This window comes from Eupeodes corollae, chromosome 1 (assembly GCF_945859685.1).
Source record: "Eupeodes corollae chromosome 1, idEupCoro1.1, whole genome shotgun sequence".
NCBI lineage: Eukaryota > Metazoa > Arthropoda > Insecta > Diptera > Syrphidae > Eupeodes > Eupeodes corollae.
Window position 1 is genome coordinate 146,874,344 of NC_079147.1, and position 20,957 is coordinate 146,895,300.

Genomic DNA, 20,957 nt, shown 5'->3' on the forward strand with positions numbered 1-20,957 from the left:
CCTTACTGGCCTGGGATCCGATATTAAAACAATATCAATTAATTTTAAGTGAAATAAACGATGGTTTAAATCTGACTTGAGTTGACATTTCGCTTTAATATACTCTACAAGAAAAAGTTTAACAGATACAAATTGCACAATATTGCTGTCACTGTCACATTGTTCATTTTATTGAGAAAAAACTCGGTATTTACATAAGTCTGAAAGGAATATTAAGAATCATACAAAATTAAACTGGCCACTTTACTATGAGCCTGTTTTTTGACACCACCCAAATAGTTTCAAAGGAATCTTAAATTTGACATTTGACTTTCAGACGCCCAAAATATTCAATGAAACCAATAGATGGCCCATAAGAAACCAAATTTAGCAATAATCAATCGATAGCTGTCAAAAAGACAAACTCTAAGAAAAGTATTGCCAGATTTAAAATCATTCCCATCTAAAAAATATCCATTGCATTCTTTTAAATTAATTTTACTGTTCAAATGTTATATATTTCTAAACTTTCTTTCTATTATCAATTTAATTTGAAAAAAGAAACATGAAAATGCCTTTCTATGGATTTCAACTTGATTTCCATAATCATGCTGGTCAGCTGTGTCAACTGTCAAAAAGTGTCGTCTGGCTTATTCAGATATGTCTGTGGTTTAACTTTTCGTTGACGTGAGCGCTTTTTTTTCCGGCTTGTTTTTTCTATATAAGAAATAAATAAACTAATATCAGCAAGAGACCATTCAATCATTGTCATTTAGTCGGCGGAAAATAAATACGTTTACCTACATAGTTGAAAAAAAAAAACTTAAGTATTTCACAAAAATTATATTTCGTCTACATAAATATGTATGCATATATTCACGTCAGACATTCAAAAAAAATATATCACTCATTGACCAATGAGTAGTAGAGGTAGTGTTACTTTGTATGAATGGAACAAAGCTAAAAAATAGAAAGGATGTATAAGTGTCAAACTTTGCAAAAATAAACTAGGTTGACCTACATGCATATATATGATTTGTTGTGTATAGCAACGCCACCTACTGCCCTTTTTTTGACACATCAGGTACGCACTTATCACTCACTTATGGAGAATAATAATGTGAATGCAGAGGAATCATTATAGAATCATTTGAATCTACACATATTTTATTTGTATCTAAAGATAACTTTATTATAATAATTATCTTCCGTTTATAGATCCAGCAACAACAACAACAACAATCCACTCGTCGTCGTTGTCTTCGTTGTCGTTGTCAATGTGAATTTAATATTATGTCATTTTGTTCATCATCTTCTGATTTTTTTTATTTATTTTCGTCATTATTATGAGAGAAGTTCTTTCTAAAAATAAATAAAAAAGAAAATAATAAAAACACCCAAAAATTGCGTTATATCATATTATATAGTACATAATAGATACAAAAGTATCTTTCTGATTTTAATGTTAATACATAATACAAAAATATCGCACTTTTACGTCGACGAAACAAAATACATAAAACCAAAGGATAACCTCGGTATCCGCCGCCGCTTCGTCGTTGTCGAGCGGAATGGCGTGGTGTGCTATTGATGAAGTCTTCACGAAAGTGTCTATAGTGGTTTTTGTGTGTAACATAAATATGTGTAGATATGTTTATTATAAACTAATCGATAACGGAAGCCATCAAAAGAAAATTATTTTGTTGTTTTTTATATATTTATTTTAGATTTAGGCAATCTACCTACAGTTAAAGTATTGGGTGTTTTTTTTTAAGACGCGTGGTTTTCTATCTGGCAATACTTTTTTTGGAGTTGGTATTTTTTGACAGCTGTCACTTGATTTATGCTCACTTTTCTTTGGTTTTTCATTGTGAATAGACTTAAGCTAAGTATACACGATTAAAAGATCTTCCAATATTGGTCGAACTGTCATAAGTCTTGCAAAAAAATAGAATTAGGTGATAACTGTCAATTTTCTGTCAAGTGAATATTGTCCGCGTTGACGGTTGGTTTTCATATTTTAGAAAACTGTTATTTCTTGCTTAAAAATTGTCTGCCAATTAAAAATTAAATGGTTGTGGTTGTTATTTAACAATATGAAAATTGTGTTAGAAGATTTCAAACGATTGCAAGAAGTTGACTGTGATTTTTTCTGTCACTTTTGACATTTAAATTTTAAACTTGGATGATAGAAAATTGGTTAAAATATTTAGCGAAATATCAGCCCATATTGGAAAATCTTTCAATCGTGTATACTTAGCTTTGCTCTTGAACAAATCGTGCAAAAATCGTTAGCATCAGGTGCTGTATCCAATATTTGTTTGACAATTGGCCAGGAGATTGATTAATTCGAGCAACTATAAACCGTCCTTGGAGATCGTGCGATTTAATATCCCTGAACTAAACGGTTATTTTTTAAGAGCTTGAGAACTTAAAAAAAAAAAAAAAAACGCATAAAATTTGCAAAATCTCATCAATTCTTTATTTGAAACGTTAGATTGGTCCATGACATTTACTTTTTGAAGATAATTTCATTTAAATGTTGACCGCGGCTGCGTCTTAGGTGGTCCATTCGGAAAGTCCAATTTTGGGTAACTTTTTCGAGCATTTCGGCCGGAATAGCCCGAATTTCTTCGGAAATGTTGTCTTCCAAAGCTGGAATAGTTGCTGGCTTATTTGTGTAGACTTTAGACTTGACGTAGCCCCACAAAAAATAGTCTAAAGGCGTCAAATCGCATGATCTTGGTGGCCAACTTACCGGTCCATTCCTTGAGATGAATTGTTCTCCGAAGTTTTCCCTCAAAATGGCCATAGAATCGCGAGCTGTGTGGCATGTAGCGCCATCTTGTTGAAACCACATGTGAACCAAGTTCAGTTCTTCCATTTTTGGCAACAAAAAGTTTGTTAGCATTGAACGATAGCCATTCACCGTAACGTTGCGTCCAACAGCATCTTTGAAAAAATACGGTCCAATGATTCCACCAGCGTACAAACCACACCAAACAGTGCATTTTTCGGGATGCATGGGCAGTTCTTGAACGGCTTCTGGTTGCTCTTCACTTCAAATGCGGCAATTTTGCTTATTTACGTAGCCATTCAACCAGAAATGAGCCTCATCGCTGAACAAAATTTGTCGATAAAAAAGCGCGAAACACATTTCGAACCGAACACTGATTTTGGTAATAAAATTCAATGATTTGCAAGCGTTGCTCGTTAGTAAGTCTATTCATGATGAAATGTCAAAGCATACTGGGCATCTTTCTCTTTGACACCATGTCTGAAATCCCGCGTGATCTGTCAAATACTAATGCATGAAAATCCTAACCTCAAAAAAATCACCCTTTATTTTTTGGGAGTTAAGTCATCTCGCTTGTCTATGCAAATAAGCCCGAAGCGATTAAAGCTTTGGAAGAGAAAATTCGGCTCGTTATAACTGACACACGGTCCCAATTGTAGCAAAAAGTGCTCGTAAATTGGGCGTCTTTGCTGGAATTTATTTAAGCCAGCCACTTGCCCGAAATCATTTTCAAAACATAATCGAAATCATTTATAAAAAAGCTAAATTCTTTGCCATAACATTAATTATATGCTCTATAATTCTTTTTGAAAACGACATGTTTTAAAAATACAACTTTTAGTTCAAAATGGTCTGTATATGCTCTTACGTCAGATTTTAAGATACGTACCTACTTTTGAATTTTTAATAAGATAATTGTTTACTTTTCTTGTCAATTTACAACAAGGACGCTCAATAAAGAATACATAGTATAAAAAAAACGTTAGGGAGTCAAAATGTAATTGAGAGACCTCTGACATTTTTTTTATACTTTTTGGAAACTTTAAATCACTTTTTTATGACATACAATTAAGATGAGATCAAAATTTTTAAGAAATCTCTTTGTATACTTGACATCTGACGACGTCGGCGTAGGCTGTCTAAAATTAAGTGTAATAATATTAAGTTTATAGTTTTTAACATCACCTCAATTTGTTTATTCGTCGATATTAGTATTGAACTTTTCTGACATTTGCAATGTCAAACTGTCAAAACGGGTGACCACACAAAGATGCCCATATTTCTTTTTTGTCTCGCTCCGGTGGTAACACTGCTATGGTGTCCAATGCGCGATCCAGTTGAAGTACAGGTCAGACAAATTTGTTTCCATTTGTTTGCGTCGAGTTATATTTTTGCGAAAATTCGTATGTAAAAGTACGAAGTGCATTCCTGCGTCAGTTCAAAGTTCCTCATCATAAACGCGTGCCTTCATGGAAAACTGTCAACAGATGGGTTCAATATTTTCGTGAATCCGCGGACGCAACCGATAAGAAGCGTCCGGGCCCGCCCAGAACGGTCCGTACGGCTGAAAACATTGAGAGAGTCCGTGAAGCGATTCACCCTAAAAAGGAAATCAGTGCGTAAAATTTTGTTCAAAGATTTGAATTTTCATGATAACCTACAGACAACGTTTACTCTTCGCTCAGACAATGCTTCGAAAATTGGCAGATGGTGAGATCATTTTGGGTAATCTTTTAATGAGCAATGAAGCTCATTTCGAGCTCTCCGGGCGCCGTAAACAAGCAAAACTTCAGGTATTGGGCCGAAGATAACCCAGTCTGGATACACGAAAAGCCGTTACACAGCCAGCATGTGACGGTTTGGCGCGCGGTAGCGGAGTGGGGCATTGTTGGTCCTTACTTTTTTTATGGAACGGTAAACGGAGAGCGGTACAGAAACATGTTAAGCAACTTCCTCCTCCCCGAACTTCGCCGTAGACGTCCGTTTGAGTCCAACAATATTCTAACAGGATGGTGCGACGTGTCATCCTGCCTGCGAAACGACCGCTCTGTTGAAAAAAGCGTTCGGTACTCGTTTACTCTCTCGATCGACAGATTTCGCTTGGCCGCCTCGTTCTCCCGATATGACGGTTCCGGATTTTTTCCTCTGGGGATATTTGAAAGGGCGTGTCTACACGACTGGTGTACGTGATTTGGAGGATTTAAAAGCGGATTTAATGGATGTAATATTTCATAAATAATTTGTCTAATCTGTATTTTCGAATAGAATTTGTATCGTTGTTGTACGTGCTTTGGTTCTGGAATTATTTCAAAAAGAAATATGGACATCTTTGTGTGGTCACCCTGTATAATTTTAGCACACACAAAAATGGAGCAAACACGGACAAAGTATCACGAATAAAAATGTCACATTACATTGGTAGAAAATCTGAAACACTGTCCAAGTTTATAAGTGCATGATTGAAATAGTGTATTTATCTTGCAACGGTCGTTCACATAATACACATTCGAAAATAAAAAAAGCTCTGCACCTTTCGACCTACATTTCCATGCATATTTCAATTCCAAAAAAAAACCTTTGAACACATCCCTGCAAACAAATTCAAAAATTGACGTTTGAGGTAGCATATTATGGTTTCTTTGACACTACTAGTGATACCAAACATACACATTAAATTAAAAAACGCGCCTATTAACTTATTAAATCAGGATATTAGTGTTTAAAAAGTAAATGTTTGTTCTGTATTAATTTTATGCAATAAAATTACTAACATGTATAGAATAATTTAAAGGTATTCAGTTTTTGTTTGTATATTTAGGCTATGTGAACTCTTAAAGGCACTGAACTATTACAAGAAATTCACTTACAAACATTCTAAGCCTAATGCATATCCTACCTTTATTTAAAACTTAACGAACTTTGAAGTATTCTGACATTCCCGGTGAAAGATCTTATTTAATACATAAACGTTTTTTATGATAATGTGGTAGTTACACAAAATATATGAACATATACTTTTTCAATATGCAATGTGTGTGTATTCACCAAACACAAAATACTGTATTTGACATTTCAGAACTGACCCAAAGAAAACAAAAAATTCAACCTTTAGTGTGGTGAAAGAAAGAAACTTAAAAAAATATGTTTTTAACTTATAATAAGAAATGCAATAAAACACTACCAACCAGGGTTTTAATTATATCAAGGATATTTCTTAAACAAAAATATCTTCACCGTTGTATCGAAACAAAAGATTTATAAAAATAAACATCATCAATCAAGTGTCACTGAGTGTGTTCAACATCACATTACTTGTGTTTGCACAACCACAATCCTTTGAATAGATAAATAAAGTATTTTTGAGGTTATGTTATTTTACAGTTTATCTAGCATAAGAAAAAGCGGAACTTCTAGTTTTATGCTACCAAGTTATGTTCATTTTCCTGGCCCGGTCGTCGTCGTCGAGTATATTCTATATATTTGAAAAAAAAAAGAAGAATAAAAGGAAACATCACCAGACATTTGTGTGACCTAATTTCTTTACTAGTTTTTTTTTTGAAGTTTCCTTGGAAATAAACATAGTTGTCTAGTTTTATTTTTACTTGTTTTGTTGAAATGAGTTTAATATAATTTTTTTCTCTTGCCTTCTTTCTAGCTCAGTGATTTTGATGGTATCTTCTTTTGTTAAAACATGACAGTTTAGTTTAGTTACCTTGATTATAAATTAAAAAATAAGTTAGGAGGACAATAATAATAATAGATTCAGATTAGTAGTGGTGAATAAATTCAATTTGGTAGTTTCCGCGTGTCTGAGGAGAGGAAGATTTCATCGGATTTTCTTCTTTTGAATTTTATATCTGTGGTCAATATAAATTTGATTTTATTTTATTTTTCCAGACAAAAAAGACAGTGACAAGTTTCAGACAAAAAGCAAAAGTATAGTGACATTTTTTCACAAGGCCGATGCGACACTTCATTGTACATATGTCAACGAACAAAAAAACGATAAAATAACTCTGATACACATACTTGTAGGTCTATAATTTTCTTTTTGTATGACTGTTCCCGTTGGCTAAATCCGAACCAAGCGTTAACATAACATTCGTGTCAATATTTAAATACTCCAATCCATACTTTAATAAAATTTGACTTACATGGCATATGATATAATTGACATTTTAAACGTCAAATAGTTCCTAACAATTCAACGTCCATTGATTGGTCGTCGTCAGTCATCACGGTTGAAATGTGTTTCAATATTCGTGTGAACGTCAAAGTTGAATATTTCAACACACCAATAAGAAATATTTCCAATCGCATTGATTGCAATAAATTTTCGAACATTGTTTAATTATTGCGAAGATTGCGTAGGAAGTGCAGAGTGAAAAGTATCGTAATATATTTGTGAAGAAACTAAAACATAAAATCTGCACTGGTAACAAGTTTTATGAACTATTAGGCTGCGTTCAGACGGCGACTATTCGATTCGATTTTTACACGAGAAATATTCTGTTCGATTTTTTCACGTACGGGTTTTGATACGTGGCAGGGGATACAGCACTGTCGGCAGTCAACCGACCATCGTCATCATGGTCCACGTATTCCACTTATTTTTTATTGGTATACAAATGTTAATAAGAAACGGTTAACGTAATGAACGAATTCGATGAAATTTTGTTTGTGAACGACACAATATAAAGATAAGCGCTACTAATCGTATACGATAAAAATACATTCGAGATTTATCGAATCGTAGTGACAAGTTCGTACGGTATACAGAACAAATTATTTCACGAATACGGGATTTTCCCGCATGGGCTTCGTGTGAACGTACAAATATAACACTCGCTGTCACTGCTCTATTCGATAAAATCCCGTATACGGTATACGAGAAAAATATGGTCGTCTGAACGTAGCCTTAATCCAAAGAATCCGTTGTAATAACGGGTGATTTTTTAGATGCGTGGTTTTCATTCTAGCAATACATTTTTCAGAGTTAATCTTTTTGACAGCTGTCACTTGATTTATACTCAATTTGGTTCATAGTACGTCAAAAAACACAGTTAGATCAGAAAAATCTATATTTTATGATGAGATAAATGCTTTAAAATAAAGGTTTAAAAAGTAGGTCCTAGACATCATGCCGCATGTCTTAAGGGAATATGATTTTCTGAAGTGTACGTACAATATAAATGTACATGCACTGTACATAATATTCAATTCATATAATGTATGTTTTATTATCATTCAAATGACAAGACCATATTAAATCTACTTAAGCACATATAAAGCCATTGACACAATTACATTTCAATTAGTTTTATTTTTTTTATGTATGTTAAATTTTCACTTGCTTATGGATAAGTCTATAATGTTGTGCACAATGTTTCAGTTTTTCAGTACAAGTACGTATTTATTTACGCATTTGTTTGCACGCAAAGTTTAAGTTGCATCAGTGATGCAGTTTATAATAATATAAAGCTTTGTACATTAATACATGCCCCTAAGATACAGAAAATCAAATGAGAAAAAATAGTTCATTTTTATTCCGGTAAAAGCTGTTTTAAGCTTACCAACAGTGGAACATTTTATATATATTTTAAGTTATAATATTCGGCTATTCAGCCAATTAATCCGGAACTGAATGTCGGGTTATCCGGACAGTTTATATGGTGTTATGATTGAAAGATTGAATCGGAGTGCTTAAATACGAAAAAAAGGCTAACTCAAAACCATTTTATTAAATGAATACATATGTTTGTAAATGTAAAAGTTCATGTCTAGTTATAACTAATCTGTCAAAATCCATATACAATAATATTTCTTTCTGAATTATCTGTTTGACAGGTCGCCGTATGTGCGCTTTTGGATCAGGTTCGTTGTGAAAAAGAGTACAAATAAAAGAATGAAATTTTATCTGTCGTTTGTAAGCATGGAGTACATTTTTTTTATGGCATGCAAATTTATAAACGAGCTTCGAAAAATTCAATATTGCTCGTATTTCAGAATAATTTGTACTGATATTTTTCTTCTTGGCCTTTGAGTGCTTTGATGAGCAAAAAATTGCAAATTAACTTCACATAATATGTCCAAATTAATCGATTGGAAGAACAACCTTATGTCAGATTTCTGCTGCCCTTCTTACTTATGTAATAATAACGACTTTAGGAAGACGCCCTCATTAAATGACACATGTGATTTGTATACACCGTACGATTTGTTGAAACCTGAATTGACGTTAAATTGCAACAGCAACCCTAATAATTTCTTTTTGACAGATCAGATTATAGCATTAAGTCATGAAAGATTGCGATTGTTTTGCACGATAATGATTAATATTTTTACCAACTTTAATTAAAAATAAAAACTGATAATATATATTTTTGTTCTTATTCTTTTTTTTTTACAGGAAAAAATCTTTACAACAATGAACACGTAGCAATAAAAATGGAGCCGATGAAATCAAAGGCTCCGCAACTACATTTAGAGTATAGGTTTTATAAATTACTAGGATCACATGGTAAGTCGTTGCCTTTTTAATTGAATTTAACAAAAAAAAAACTTGTCGTTTTATTTATTATTTAAGTTTTTAAATAAAACACTAAAAAGAAAGGAAATAGAGAAAAGGTAAACTAAAACAAAAATATCAAGAGTGGAAATCGTTTTTTGCAAAATTTAAAATAAAGGCATTTAGAAAAGAGTCGATTAATTTTTATAAATTATTTTAAATAATTTCCCATGACAAATATTGGGTTAGAACGGATTTCTCGGCCAGACCAAAACGTCAAACACTTCGTAACCCTTTACATTCAGAATTTAATACCGCTTCAACTCCTTGTTGACTTGTTTTTTTTTTCAAACCGAATTCAACTTATTGAGTCGATTCCATGGAATTCATTCCCAATATACCTGGTTTGGAAAATTCAATAACACCTGATTGTCATTTAAAGAAGTCTTCTACAACAATGAGTACCGAGCTTTACCTGGATATTCAGTCATAAAAACTGTCAAACAATAAATATATCGAAAATAACCGGGTTTTCCATGGGTAAATTCATATTTCCGCCACAAATTGATTTCTTTTTGTGATACATGGAACAAGAACGTTTTATTGCGATAGATCTGTCATCTGTCGTTACCTGAATCAGTTCATTTAGACCCATGGAATACAAAAACAGGGGAAATTGTGTTTTGACAGATCTAAATCAAAAATAGATTGATATTTTCATAAATCTTCCGAACGCAGTGCAGCTGCTGATGAACTCAACTTTTCAAATCTGAATTCTGCATTTTTGACATTTCACCTCGCACATTTCGTTTAACTGCTGTATTTTTTATTGAATATTACTTAACATAAATAATAGTTTCAGAGGATGGTTTATCTTATTCGCCAAACACAATGTTTCTTTATTAATAAATAATTTAAATAGCCGTTTTAATGTCAAAAATATAATGATTTTGAATAATTGTGCTAACAGCATAATCACACTTTGAATTTAAATTAACGAGCAATAATTTTTTTGATTGGTTGATTACCCTATTAATAAATAATGAAAATGTTAAAAGTGAAACATTTAACACAGATTAACATTTATCGTTAAATTCGTTTGGTAATGATGTATTTTTTTTATTTTATTAAACAAATAAAACCGCAGAAAATTGAGAATATAAATATATATGTTTCAAATGCACTGCACGTGCAAAGAGAATTTAAAATCTTGGAGTGGTTATACATTGATATGTATGAATTTATAATTGCAATTTAAAACTTTTTTTTTAAAAGGATGCACGAGATGAATCCCATCGCAGTATAAACAAATGTATATATTACATATCTAATTATATAAGGTGACATGACTTCCGTAGGAAACAGAAACATATGACAGCTGTCAAATGTTGTTAGTGGATTTAGAATCAAAATTGAGCAACTTGTGCTATGATAGCTTTGGTTGTAATAATTATTTCTTTTTTCTTCTTTCTCCAAATATTGGACTGTTTATTAAATGTGTCAATCAAAAATAATAAAATTTGTAATTCATTTTGACTTGTTCAACGCTTTGACAGTCCGATCAAATCTGTCAATGTACCCTAAGACAATATTTTTCAGATTTCAACTATTTCAAACCAGCAGTTGTTTGTACAAAAGGTTCCATACAAATTTATTGTCTATAAATCCATCATACGTTGTATTTTGCACTGTAAAGAAATGTTACTTATTATTTTGATTTCCAATTTGACAGGGAACCCTTTTACATAAGACTTTAATGAGTTATAGAGCTCAGCTTTCAGCTGAATGAAAAAACATGATCAGCTGTCATTTTGGCATTTATAGACTTCACTTGATATTTAGGGAAATTTATCTTGATCAACTTTCCAGTCAACATTCCAATAAAGCTTATTAGAAGATCGAATCAGATACTAGAAACTTCCCTTGTCTTGAGTCCCTTATGTTGTCTGAACCGGCCCATTTGCTGTTAGAATTGTATCATTACAACTGTCAAACTTTGTCATTGCATGGGTACAATATTTCTTAAATCAAAAACCAGGAAGTTTAAATAATACGTTTTGTTTTACTCTAACAATAAATAATCCAGGTTAGCTTATTGGAAAATTGATAATGGAACAAGGAATGAACTAACCTAATTATACCAATTCTCTCGTTAAGATAAGTGAACATCTACATGGGACGAAATATGTCAAAACTGTCAACACGTTAAATGATATCAGTCTAATCATAGCTTTAAAGAGTTACCATGAAGATTGTACTTATCAATGTTTTTAAATAGAAACAAACAAAAATTATCGATGACTTTCTGGCCAAATAATATTTTGCAAAAAATGTTTTCCTTTATCAAAGAACAAACAAAAAACTTTGATAAAAATAAGCTTCATGTTAAATGTTCGAATTATCTTTGTTTAGACATCTCCTTAATTCCAATTATGATGTGTTTTTTAATTTTTAATTAATTTTGTTTTACACAAAAATGTTATCTAATAATATTAATTATCCTCCTCTTAATACCTCTCTTCCCTAATACTAAAAAATAATAATAAATAGATTTTCTCAAGCATATTCTTCGGGGATTTGAAAACAAAAAAAAAAATATTTACCTACAAAGAAATGCAAAATTATTTTGTTCAATATATTATTCGTTTATTTAAAAAATAAGAAAGAAAAAAAAAACTATACTATTTTATAATATCCCTATTTTGAAGATAATTTTCCAGAGGGTATACCACGTGTCTATCATCTGGGCACATGTGGTGGCCGTTACAATGCCATGGTATTAGAATTATTGGGACTATCATTAGAAGATCTCTTCAATATTTGTTCCCGTAAATTTTCCCTTAAGACTGTTCTGATGATAGCTAAGCAACTAGTAAGTTTTTCTTTTGTTAATTTATTTTGCTTATTTTATGATTTTGTTTTCTTCTTTTTTTTTTTTTAATTTGAGTCAATTAAGTGAAAATTCACTGTTTATAAAAATTGTATTTCTTTGCTTTTTAGAAATCAACAAAATACAAAAACAAGCCAAATTTTTGAATGCACTTTACTCACGGATTATATTTTACTCACTTATGTTACTAAAAAAATGATTTAATTTAAAAAAAAAGCAACATGGTGTATATTTTAAATGTTGTAATTTTTTAAGGAAACTTGAGAGCACACAGTGGTGAAGTGGTTATAATCTATAGAATTCTAAATCTACATTGTGACATTTGTTTAGTGTTATGCAGGTTTTGTTATGTGGTTGCGAGTGTCCTATTTACAACTTTTACCTTCAGGAGTTTTGACATATAAGAACATATCTGATTTACAAAACTTTTAAAGAAAAAAATCAACAATGATTAAAGAACAAACAGATTTATAGACAAAAATTTGACAGCTGACATTTAAAAAGTATGTTTTAGGGTTTTTAAAATAAGAGTTTTATTTTGATATTGAAAAAAAAAACAGTGGAGCAAAATGTTAAAACCACCTGTTGTTAAAGACAATTTTCAAAAATATTTATCAATTTATTAAGTGACTTACAAATGTTAGATCTTTCGTTTCGTTTTGCTAACAACTAAATTGCTAAATAACTTTTTATTAAAAAGCGGGAATCTGAACATGTCTAAACAGTTCGTGAACATAAACAAAGCAAACAAACTTAAACAGACCTATTAATTGGAATTCCAACCTTTCGACTGAACTATTCCATGTACTGTTTTTATGAGATTAAGTTGTAAAGATGTAATATGGATAAAACTATTAAACTATTTAAACTATTTTTGCAATCAAACCGTTTCTTTTGGACTATAAATTAAAATTACATACTGATCGATTTTTCGTTAAAAATGTATTTTTCTACTGAACAGCTGATACTTTTATATTCAAAAGTGAAACGAATCGTTCCACTGATGTGTGTTTCAATTTCACACAATACCAATGACAGGTTGCTGTTAGTAAAAATTTGTCGGTGGATTTTAATCAGGCCATTTTTTAAAATGACATATTTGTAATGACCACAATAAACGACCTGTCAATGATGAAAACCAATGATAGTTACATATTACTGTCTCCTAACGATGGAAAATAATAATTTAAGCTAAATTGCTACCACGAATACGGTTCGAGCAACCATATACTTTTCATAATTTTTTTATGACTGGGCTGTATGTTAATCATCGAGAATAAGTATTGGCTAGTGATTAATCGAATTGCGTAAAGTAAATTCGAAAATGTTCAACATTTAATGGCATTGTTATTACTTTTAAATGGCAAAAGACGACATCTTCAAAAGTTATATAGATTCTTCTTGGTGATTTATTTGTCAACAACTCATCAGCTGTTCGTTTGGCAAGCAACTTATTGTAAATGTTTGAAAAACGAAAACGAACAGAACTTTTATAAGTTTCAATAAATTTCTTGTTTCAAAAAATGTTTAGATTTTATAAGAAAACTTTAAGATCAAAAATGTAACCAATATATCTCACTTGAATTTTGTATGATGGAATATTATTCTTATTCGATGGCTACAATTCAAAATTTATAATTTGTTTAGGCTTTCACCAAGAATCTCGAACTGCTTCATATTCAATATGAACGACGTAATTGACTTTTCAAAATGTAACCGTCAAAGTTTCATTATTTTTTTAATGGCATAGACCTCCACAAGAAAAGTATAAAGGTGTCAAATCGCACGATCTTTGTGTCTTAAGTATCCATATTACCTACTTTAAGCTACACAAATTTGGTGATCAAACCACAAAAAGTTGGTGTTCAAGCCACATAATGTTGGTGATCATCTTTAATGACGGTGATTGCCTGACCAGGTTCATTTTCGAAGAAGTATGGACGGATGACACCTCCAGCCCGACATTCACACCAAACAGTTAATTTATTTGGATGCATTGGTACCTCGTGAATCTCATGTGGATTGGTGACGTCCCAAATTAGGCAATCTTTAATTACTCACGGCTCCTTGCCGAATAGATTCGGAGCTAGTTTTTGACATTTTTAATACGATTGACTCACTCCGCAGACTACTCATTAGATTAGATAATGACAGTTCTTACTTTCAAATGTCAAAAGATGTCATCTTCATGTTCCCCATAAAAATGATGCAACGCTCGCATCGTTGCTACTACAGATCACTTATTTTTATTGTAAAGTTTTATCAATTGCACGTGTTACTCGAGGCTGTAATTTGCTCAATTGTGAATTGTCAAATATTTCCGATTTGTAAATTTTTAATTGTCAAAGTGAATGATTTATTTACAAACAAGTAGTTGTTTTTTGTTTGGCTTGAGAGAAAACAATAAATTTAAAAGCCAATAGTCATCTAAATCGAGTCAAAAATTTTCTTTATACAATAAACAAATGTATTTCTCTTTGATTCAGGAATTGTTTTATTATTTAAAATATATAAATTCTCGAGCAATTTATAAGCAGCTTCAAGTTATCTTTTGATATTTATTTGGCGATTTAAAGTAATAAAAACATTTTTTTCTAATGTTTTAATTGACAGGTCAACAATTTTCAACGACTGTCGTTACTTGACATAATAAAAATAGTTCACAATTGTTCAAAAAAGAACAGACCACTGGCATTAAACACCTGTCAAACTCAGTTGTCATTTGAATTGTCAATCTTGTGTATAGTGACTGATGATTACTAGAAGATATTTTGATAGAAAGTAAAAGAAACAATATGGCCGCCACGAGCTGTCAAATTCAACCTTGCCTTTATTCGTGAAAAATCATATTCGTTTTCAAATGACAGTAATACAATTGTTCCTTTTTTTGTGAATATAATAAAGAACAAACCATATACAAAAATACTTAAAAACAGACTAATTATAAAATAAAAAACTTTATCATAGTTATTATCATTTAGGGAATATCACAGGTTAGTATTTTGATTACTTTTTATCAAATGTTTGATACTGTGTTTTTTGGTGTCCTAGATAAAATACATATCTTATCTTATAAATTTGCTAAATTTGTTGTTATAACTTTAAATTATAGTGAGTAATATAATAATTGTTCTCCATGGGTAAATGTGCAATCGGAAATTTTGTTTCCAATATATCTTTATTATTCGTTAAGTGTCTCAACAGCTGATAGCGCAAAAAATGATATCAATGTTTAATATTTAGGAAAAAGAAAAAACCAAAAATCTCTTAATTAACACGAAATCTATGAGTATCGTGATATGTGTTGTTAATAGAACTAAAAAATGATTGTGGTTTTATATTCTGATAGATATCAAAAATACCACAATGTCTATTTGTTGTTAGTATTTTGCTTTTAATTTGTTAAATATTCTTTTCTTTTTTTATTGTAATCAAAACTTTATTTTTCGTCTCAAAAGAATCAATCACTTTTTAGAGTAAAGAGTTGAAAAATCCTCCCTCCAAAAGAAATTAGTTCTGGTTTGTCTAAAAAAATATAGAGTTTTTATTATTAAAATTAAAATTATCATTAAAATTAACAACTAAGCCATAATGTTAGAATTGTTTTTATTTTCGTTTGTTGTTGCAATTTCTTGTTTTTGTTTCTTGTAGTGCATTTGTTTGTATTCTCATTTAATATATTTTCTCTGTTTCTGTGTGTTTAGAATTCTAATTTAATTTGAGAAAAAAATATAAAACTAAAAATTAAAAAAAAAAAAAAAACCATAGCTTGGCACCACTCCTCCACTACTATTTTACGCATAATGCAAACTCGTATATGTAAAATAAAACACAAAATCATTCCACCATTTTTTAACGTTAAGGAGAGCATCGTTATAATAAATTAATCGAAATATTTAGGAATAAATAAAATGCATTCATTGTATTTATTCTCGTTACACATAAATATGTATACCTTTTATCATTCTTGTTTTTTTTTTTTTATTTATAATTATTAACTTTCAATCTTTACCTCATAACCACTACACTAACCTGTGTGCACGCTTATCTTATAAAAATAAGTTCGGATCATAATTCTGTAAGGATAAAATTGTTATTAAATATTTTTCTTTGTTTAAAACAAATTACAAGCCGTGTATTTTGTGTTTATTTTGTTTATAAAATTTCTTATGTCTCATTATTTTCTTCTTTTGTTGGCTTTTTTCAAAAAATAAACAATTTAAGGAAGGAACTACAATTATAAACTTGTTTAATGAATTCAAAATGTCACCTGGTTGACATCGTTATTTGTTAAAGTTAAATTATCGTTACTTGTTAAAGTTAAATTAAGATGTTGTAAGAAATTTGATTGTTAAATCAATTAAAAAAAAAAAGGTCACCCTATTTCATTTGTCAACTAAGTTATCAACTTAGCTTTTGTTTTTTTAATTTTTTACTAAAAAAAAGTGAGTAAAATAATTTTCAGGTGTGTAAAAGTGCGATTATTCCCGAACATGGCAATTTTTCTCAAACAATAAACATGTCCGTTTGAGAATTTTAAGATTTTAAAATCGAACAGTTCGCATTATATGAAGACATACATTTTCGGTAGCCATTTTAGTTTGTTCACAAGCTAAGTGAAGAGCTGATTAATTAGTTGAATAAATGTGTGCGTGAGGTTAACGCGCGAAACTCATTAGTTTTTGTGTGTAAAACCAAACGAACATTTTTAGTTGAAATTCACATATTTTCATCGACATTACAAGTATGACAATGTAAATAAATGAGTTTTGGAGAGTGATACGTACATTTTACAGGGTCATTAATTTTGCATATCAAGTTGGACGTCAACACATCGTTCCTAAACACATGGTTGAATTGTCAAATATTTCCGATTTGTAAATTTTTAATTGCCAAAGTGAATGATTTATTTACAAACAAATAGTTGTTTTTTGTTTGGCTCGAGAGAAAACAATAAATTTAAAAGCCAATCGTCATCTAAATCGAATCACAAATTTTCATTATACAATAAACAAATATATTTCCCTTTGATTCAGGAATTGTTTTATTATTGAAAATATATAAATTCTCAAGCAATTTATTAGCAGCTTCAAGTCATGTTTCAATATTTATTTGGCGATTTAAAGTTATAAAATCATTTTTTTCTAATGTTTTATTTGACAGGTCAACAATTTTTAACAACTGTCGTTACTTGACATAATACAAATAGTTCACAATGGTTCAAAAAAAGAACAGACCACAGGCATTAAACTCCTGTCAAACCCAGCTGTCATTTGAATTGTCAATATTTGCCAATTACGATAATGCATCGCAACAAGCTGAAATTATTAAAACTTACTGAACATGTCAAACGTCACACCAATCACCACATGTTAGCTTCTGTTAAAACAAGACCCTATAAAACCAACATAATCATCAGGCTACATCTGGGCTACTTTAGATTTAAAGCTCAAAAATGAAGGACACACTAAAACACACTTACGTCATTAGTTTTTTGGGTTTTGTAAGGAACTCATTTTGAGAAAGGAAGTGTGTCTTGTGACGACTTGATACCTTCTTTTTTCCTGCGAGGCTGCTCAAAAAACTGCTAATAATCACCAAACTTAAGACGCATTTCTTAAACGTTGCAAAAAAAATGTTGGCTATCTTATCCTAAAACTAAAAAAATCTGATTGTTGGCGTGCGTTTTATTTTGACATATTTTTTTTGAAATATGTCAAAACTATATCTTCAAATGATTTATGAAAAAGCAGACAACATTTCACCCAGAATTATGATCCGTTAACTTATTTTCATATACTTACCCTGGAAAAAACCCTTAATGTTTAAGTTTTATTTTAATGAAAGAAAAACCGAGGCTTGAGTTGGCTAAAAAAGTAAGTTTTGTTAAAAAAAATATACCACTACACAAAAAAAAAATATGCTTCGAGAATTTCTATTTTCAAACTTTCTAACCTCACATATATACTTTTGTAATGTTATGTGTGTGCGTTTGAAAGTTTAATTACATCCCAAAAAAAAAATCAAAATTAAAAAAAGATAAATCTCCTAAATATGTTTATGTACATAATAATAACACCCTCAACAATATCCATTAAAATGATAGAGACAAAACACAAAATAAATATTCCCTCTTTCTCTCTCTCCCCATGATGAAGCAAACAATTAAAAAAATTAAAAAATACAAAAAACTTAATTTCCAAAAAAAAGAATACTAATTTTTCTCTTGAGTTTCCTTTCGATTTTTTGTTTTAATTTGTTTATTGTTTTGTTTTAATGTTCTTTTCTTCTTCTCTTCTTCTTTTTCAAAAATCGTGCGTTGTAAACAATTAAATTCCAAACGGAAAAAAAAAATTACAAAACAAAATCCAAAAATCTCCCAACGGGATCCACACGATATTCTCCTTAAACGCGAATGCCAAAAAAAAAAAAAAAAAAAAAAACAATACAAAACTTACAAAATTTGTAAATAAAAAAAAAACACAAAACAAAACAAATACACGCATAAATTACACACGTTAACATGACACACAGCAGAGGGTGTCCCCGAAGTATATTACTTCGGACCATGCGGCAAATACAATGCACTTGTTATGGAATTGCTTGGTCCATCACTTGAAGATTTATTTGATATATGTGGCAGACGATTTACTCTGAAGACCGTACTACTGATAGCTATACAATTAGTAAGTACATTATTAAAACAAAAAAAAACAATTAAAGTTATAATTAGGTAAATTAATTATTATATTATACTCTCCATAATTATTTAATTATTTTAAATACATAAGTGTTTTTTTTTACAACTATACATAATTTTACTTTTATTAGTTTACTAACTAAGCTTTTTTTGTTCATTATTTTTTTTTATTATGGCTTTATGATTTTATTAATTTTTTAATTTAAAGAGCATATTGATTTTAATTTCAACTTTGTTTGCTTTATTATTTTTGTTTCGTATTAAACATGCATCTGCTTCTTGGTAAAAAACATGCAACTCAATAGTTTTCTTTTTCTATCTAATTTTAATCATAAATTTTGCAGATTTAAAATATTATTAAGTTATTGATTCTTATTTTTAGTTGTGTGGAAAAGTTTTAAAAAAATATTTTAATGTCTGAAAATAATATCAAAAATGTCCTCCAAAATCCAAAACTTCCTTGAAAATATTTCCCACGTTTTTAAAAATTCCTATCGTGATTGGTATTCGAAATAATTTCCTTAGGAATTTATTGCTATTGTGAATAATATTCTCATGGGAAATTTTTTGACATTTCTCTGAAATTTTCGCGCATATATTTTGGTGGAAACATTTGCCGTTTTTCTTTTTTAGTTCAGAGCAGAGCTCGAACTGTCAAAAGAATAATTGTGTTTCTTTTTGAGCTCTGATAGTTCAGAGCTTCGAATTCGTGTTTCGTTTTTAGTTCTGAACATGTTCAGAGCACGTTTTGTGAGGTCAGAATAAAATAACAGAGTAAATGGAGTAAAATGCTGAACACAAACAATTTGATATTTGAAAGCCGGGAAATTAAAAAAAATTATCGTCAAAACAACAAAAATGGCGGTAGAGGCTTTAGTGTAGAAGGAAAGATAATTTAGAAAAAATTAATTGCATATAGCATTTTTATGAATCAAATTTATTTCAGGAGTCAAATGGACCAACTCTATGACTGTTTTATTAATTAATTTGATAAAAGAAAATTTTGAACGCCTTCAATCAGACGACAATTAAAATCAAGACAGTTTAGTGCTCAAGTTGTTTCATAATTAAATCAGAGAGCTCTGAACATACTCTGCTCAGAACGCTACTCTACTCTACTATGCTCGCTCAGACTCTGCTCAGAGCTCAGACTCTGCTCAGAGCTCAGCTCTGAACTAAAGAAAAAAAAAGCATATTAAGATGAGATGGGGTAATGTAAGTTCAATTAATATTTCTTTGAGAAATAATTAAAGGGTTTTTCATTAAAGACTGTTCGATTTTAAATTTGGGTTTATCTTTATTTAAAAATATGATATAACATCGTTTGCTAAGTGACTTTCGCACATAAATCAGGCTAAATAGCATCTATTCTTAATGGTCTTAATGGCATACCCTGCAACTTAAAAAAGCCATCCAAGAAAAGGTCAAAAGGGTGACCAATTCACGTAGTCGTCGTCGCCCGAATGCGAGATAATGTAAAGGGTGATTTTTTTGAGGTTAGGATTTTCATGCATTAGTATTTGACAGATCACGCGGGATTTCAGACATGGTGTCAAAGCGAAAGATGCTCAGTATGCTTTGACATTTCATCATGAATAGACTTACTAACGAGCAACGCTTGCAAATCATTGAATTTTATTACCAAAATCAGTGTTCGGTTCGAAATGTGTTTCGCGCTTTACGTCCGATTTATGGTCTACAGAATCGACCAAGTGAGCAAACAATTATGCGATTGTGACCAAGTTTCGCACTCAGTTTACTTTATTGGACATTAAACCAATCACACGAATGCGTACAGTGCGTACAGAAGAGAATATTGCGTCTGTTTCTGAGAGTGTTGCTGAAGACCGTGAAATGTCGATTCGTCGCCGTTCGCAGCAATTGGGTTTGTGTTATTCGACCACATGGAAGATTTTACGCAAAGATCTTGGTGTAAAACTGTACAAAATACAGCTCGTGCAAGTACTGAAGCCGAACGATCTGCCACAACGTCGAATTTTCAGTGAATGGGCCATAGAAAAGTTGGCAGAAAATCCGCTTTTTTATCGACAATTTTTGTTCAGCGATGAGGCTCATTTCTGGT

General features: G+C 30.7%; 1 protein-coding gene across 24 annotated transcripts in view; it reads left to right on the forward strand.

Moving 5' to 3' along the window:
• The window catches only part of LOC129940428 (casein kinase I), a 152,408-nt gene that overhangs the window by 89,435 nt on the left and 42,016 nt on the right, over nt 1-20,957 (forward strand). For 17 of the 24 annotated variants that reach the window (XM_056048748.1, XM_056048765.1, XM_056048759.1 and 14 more), the window contains 2 exons: nt 9,186-9,296; nt 11,993-12,156. In XM_056048748.1, the coding sequence (XP_055904723.1) occupies nt 9,186-9,296; nt 11,993-12,156 (275 nt within the window). Of the gene's footprint in view, nt 1-9,185; nt 9,297-11,992; nt 12,157-18,708; nt 18,861-20,957 lie in introns of all 24 variants that reach the window. The other 7 variants (XM_056048772.1, XM_056048750.1, XM_056048766.1 and 4 more) reach the window with 2 other exon arrangements.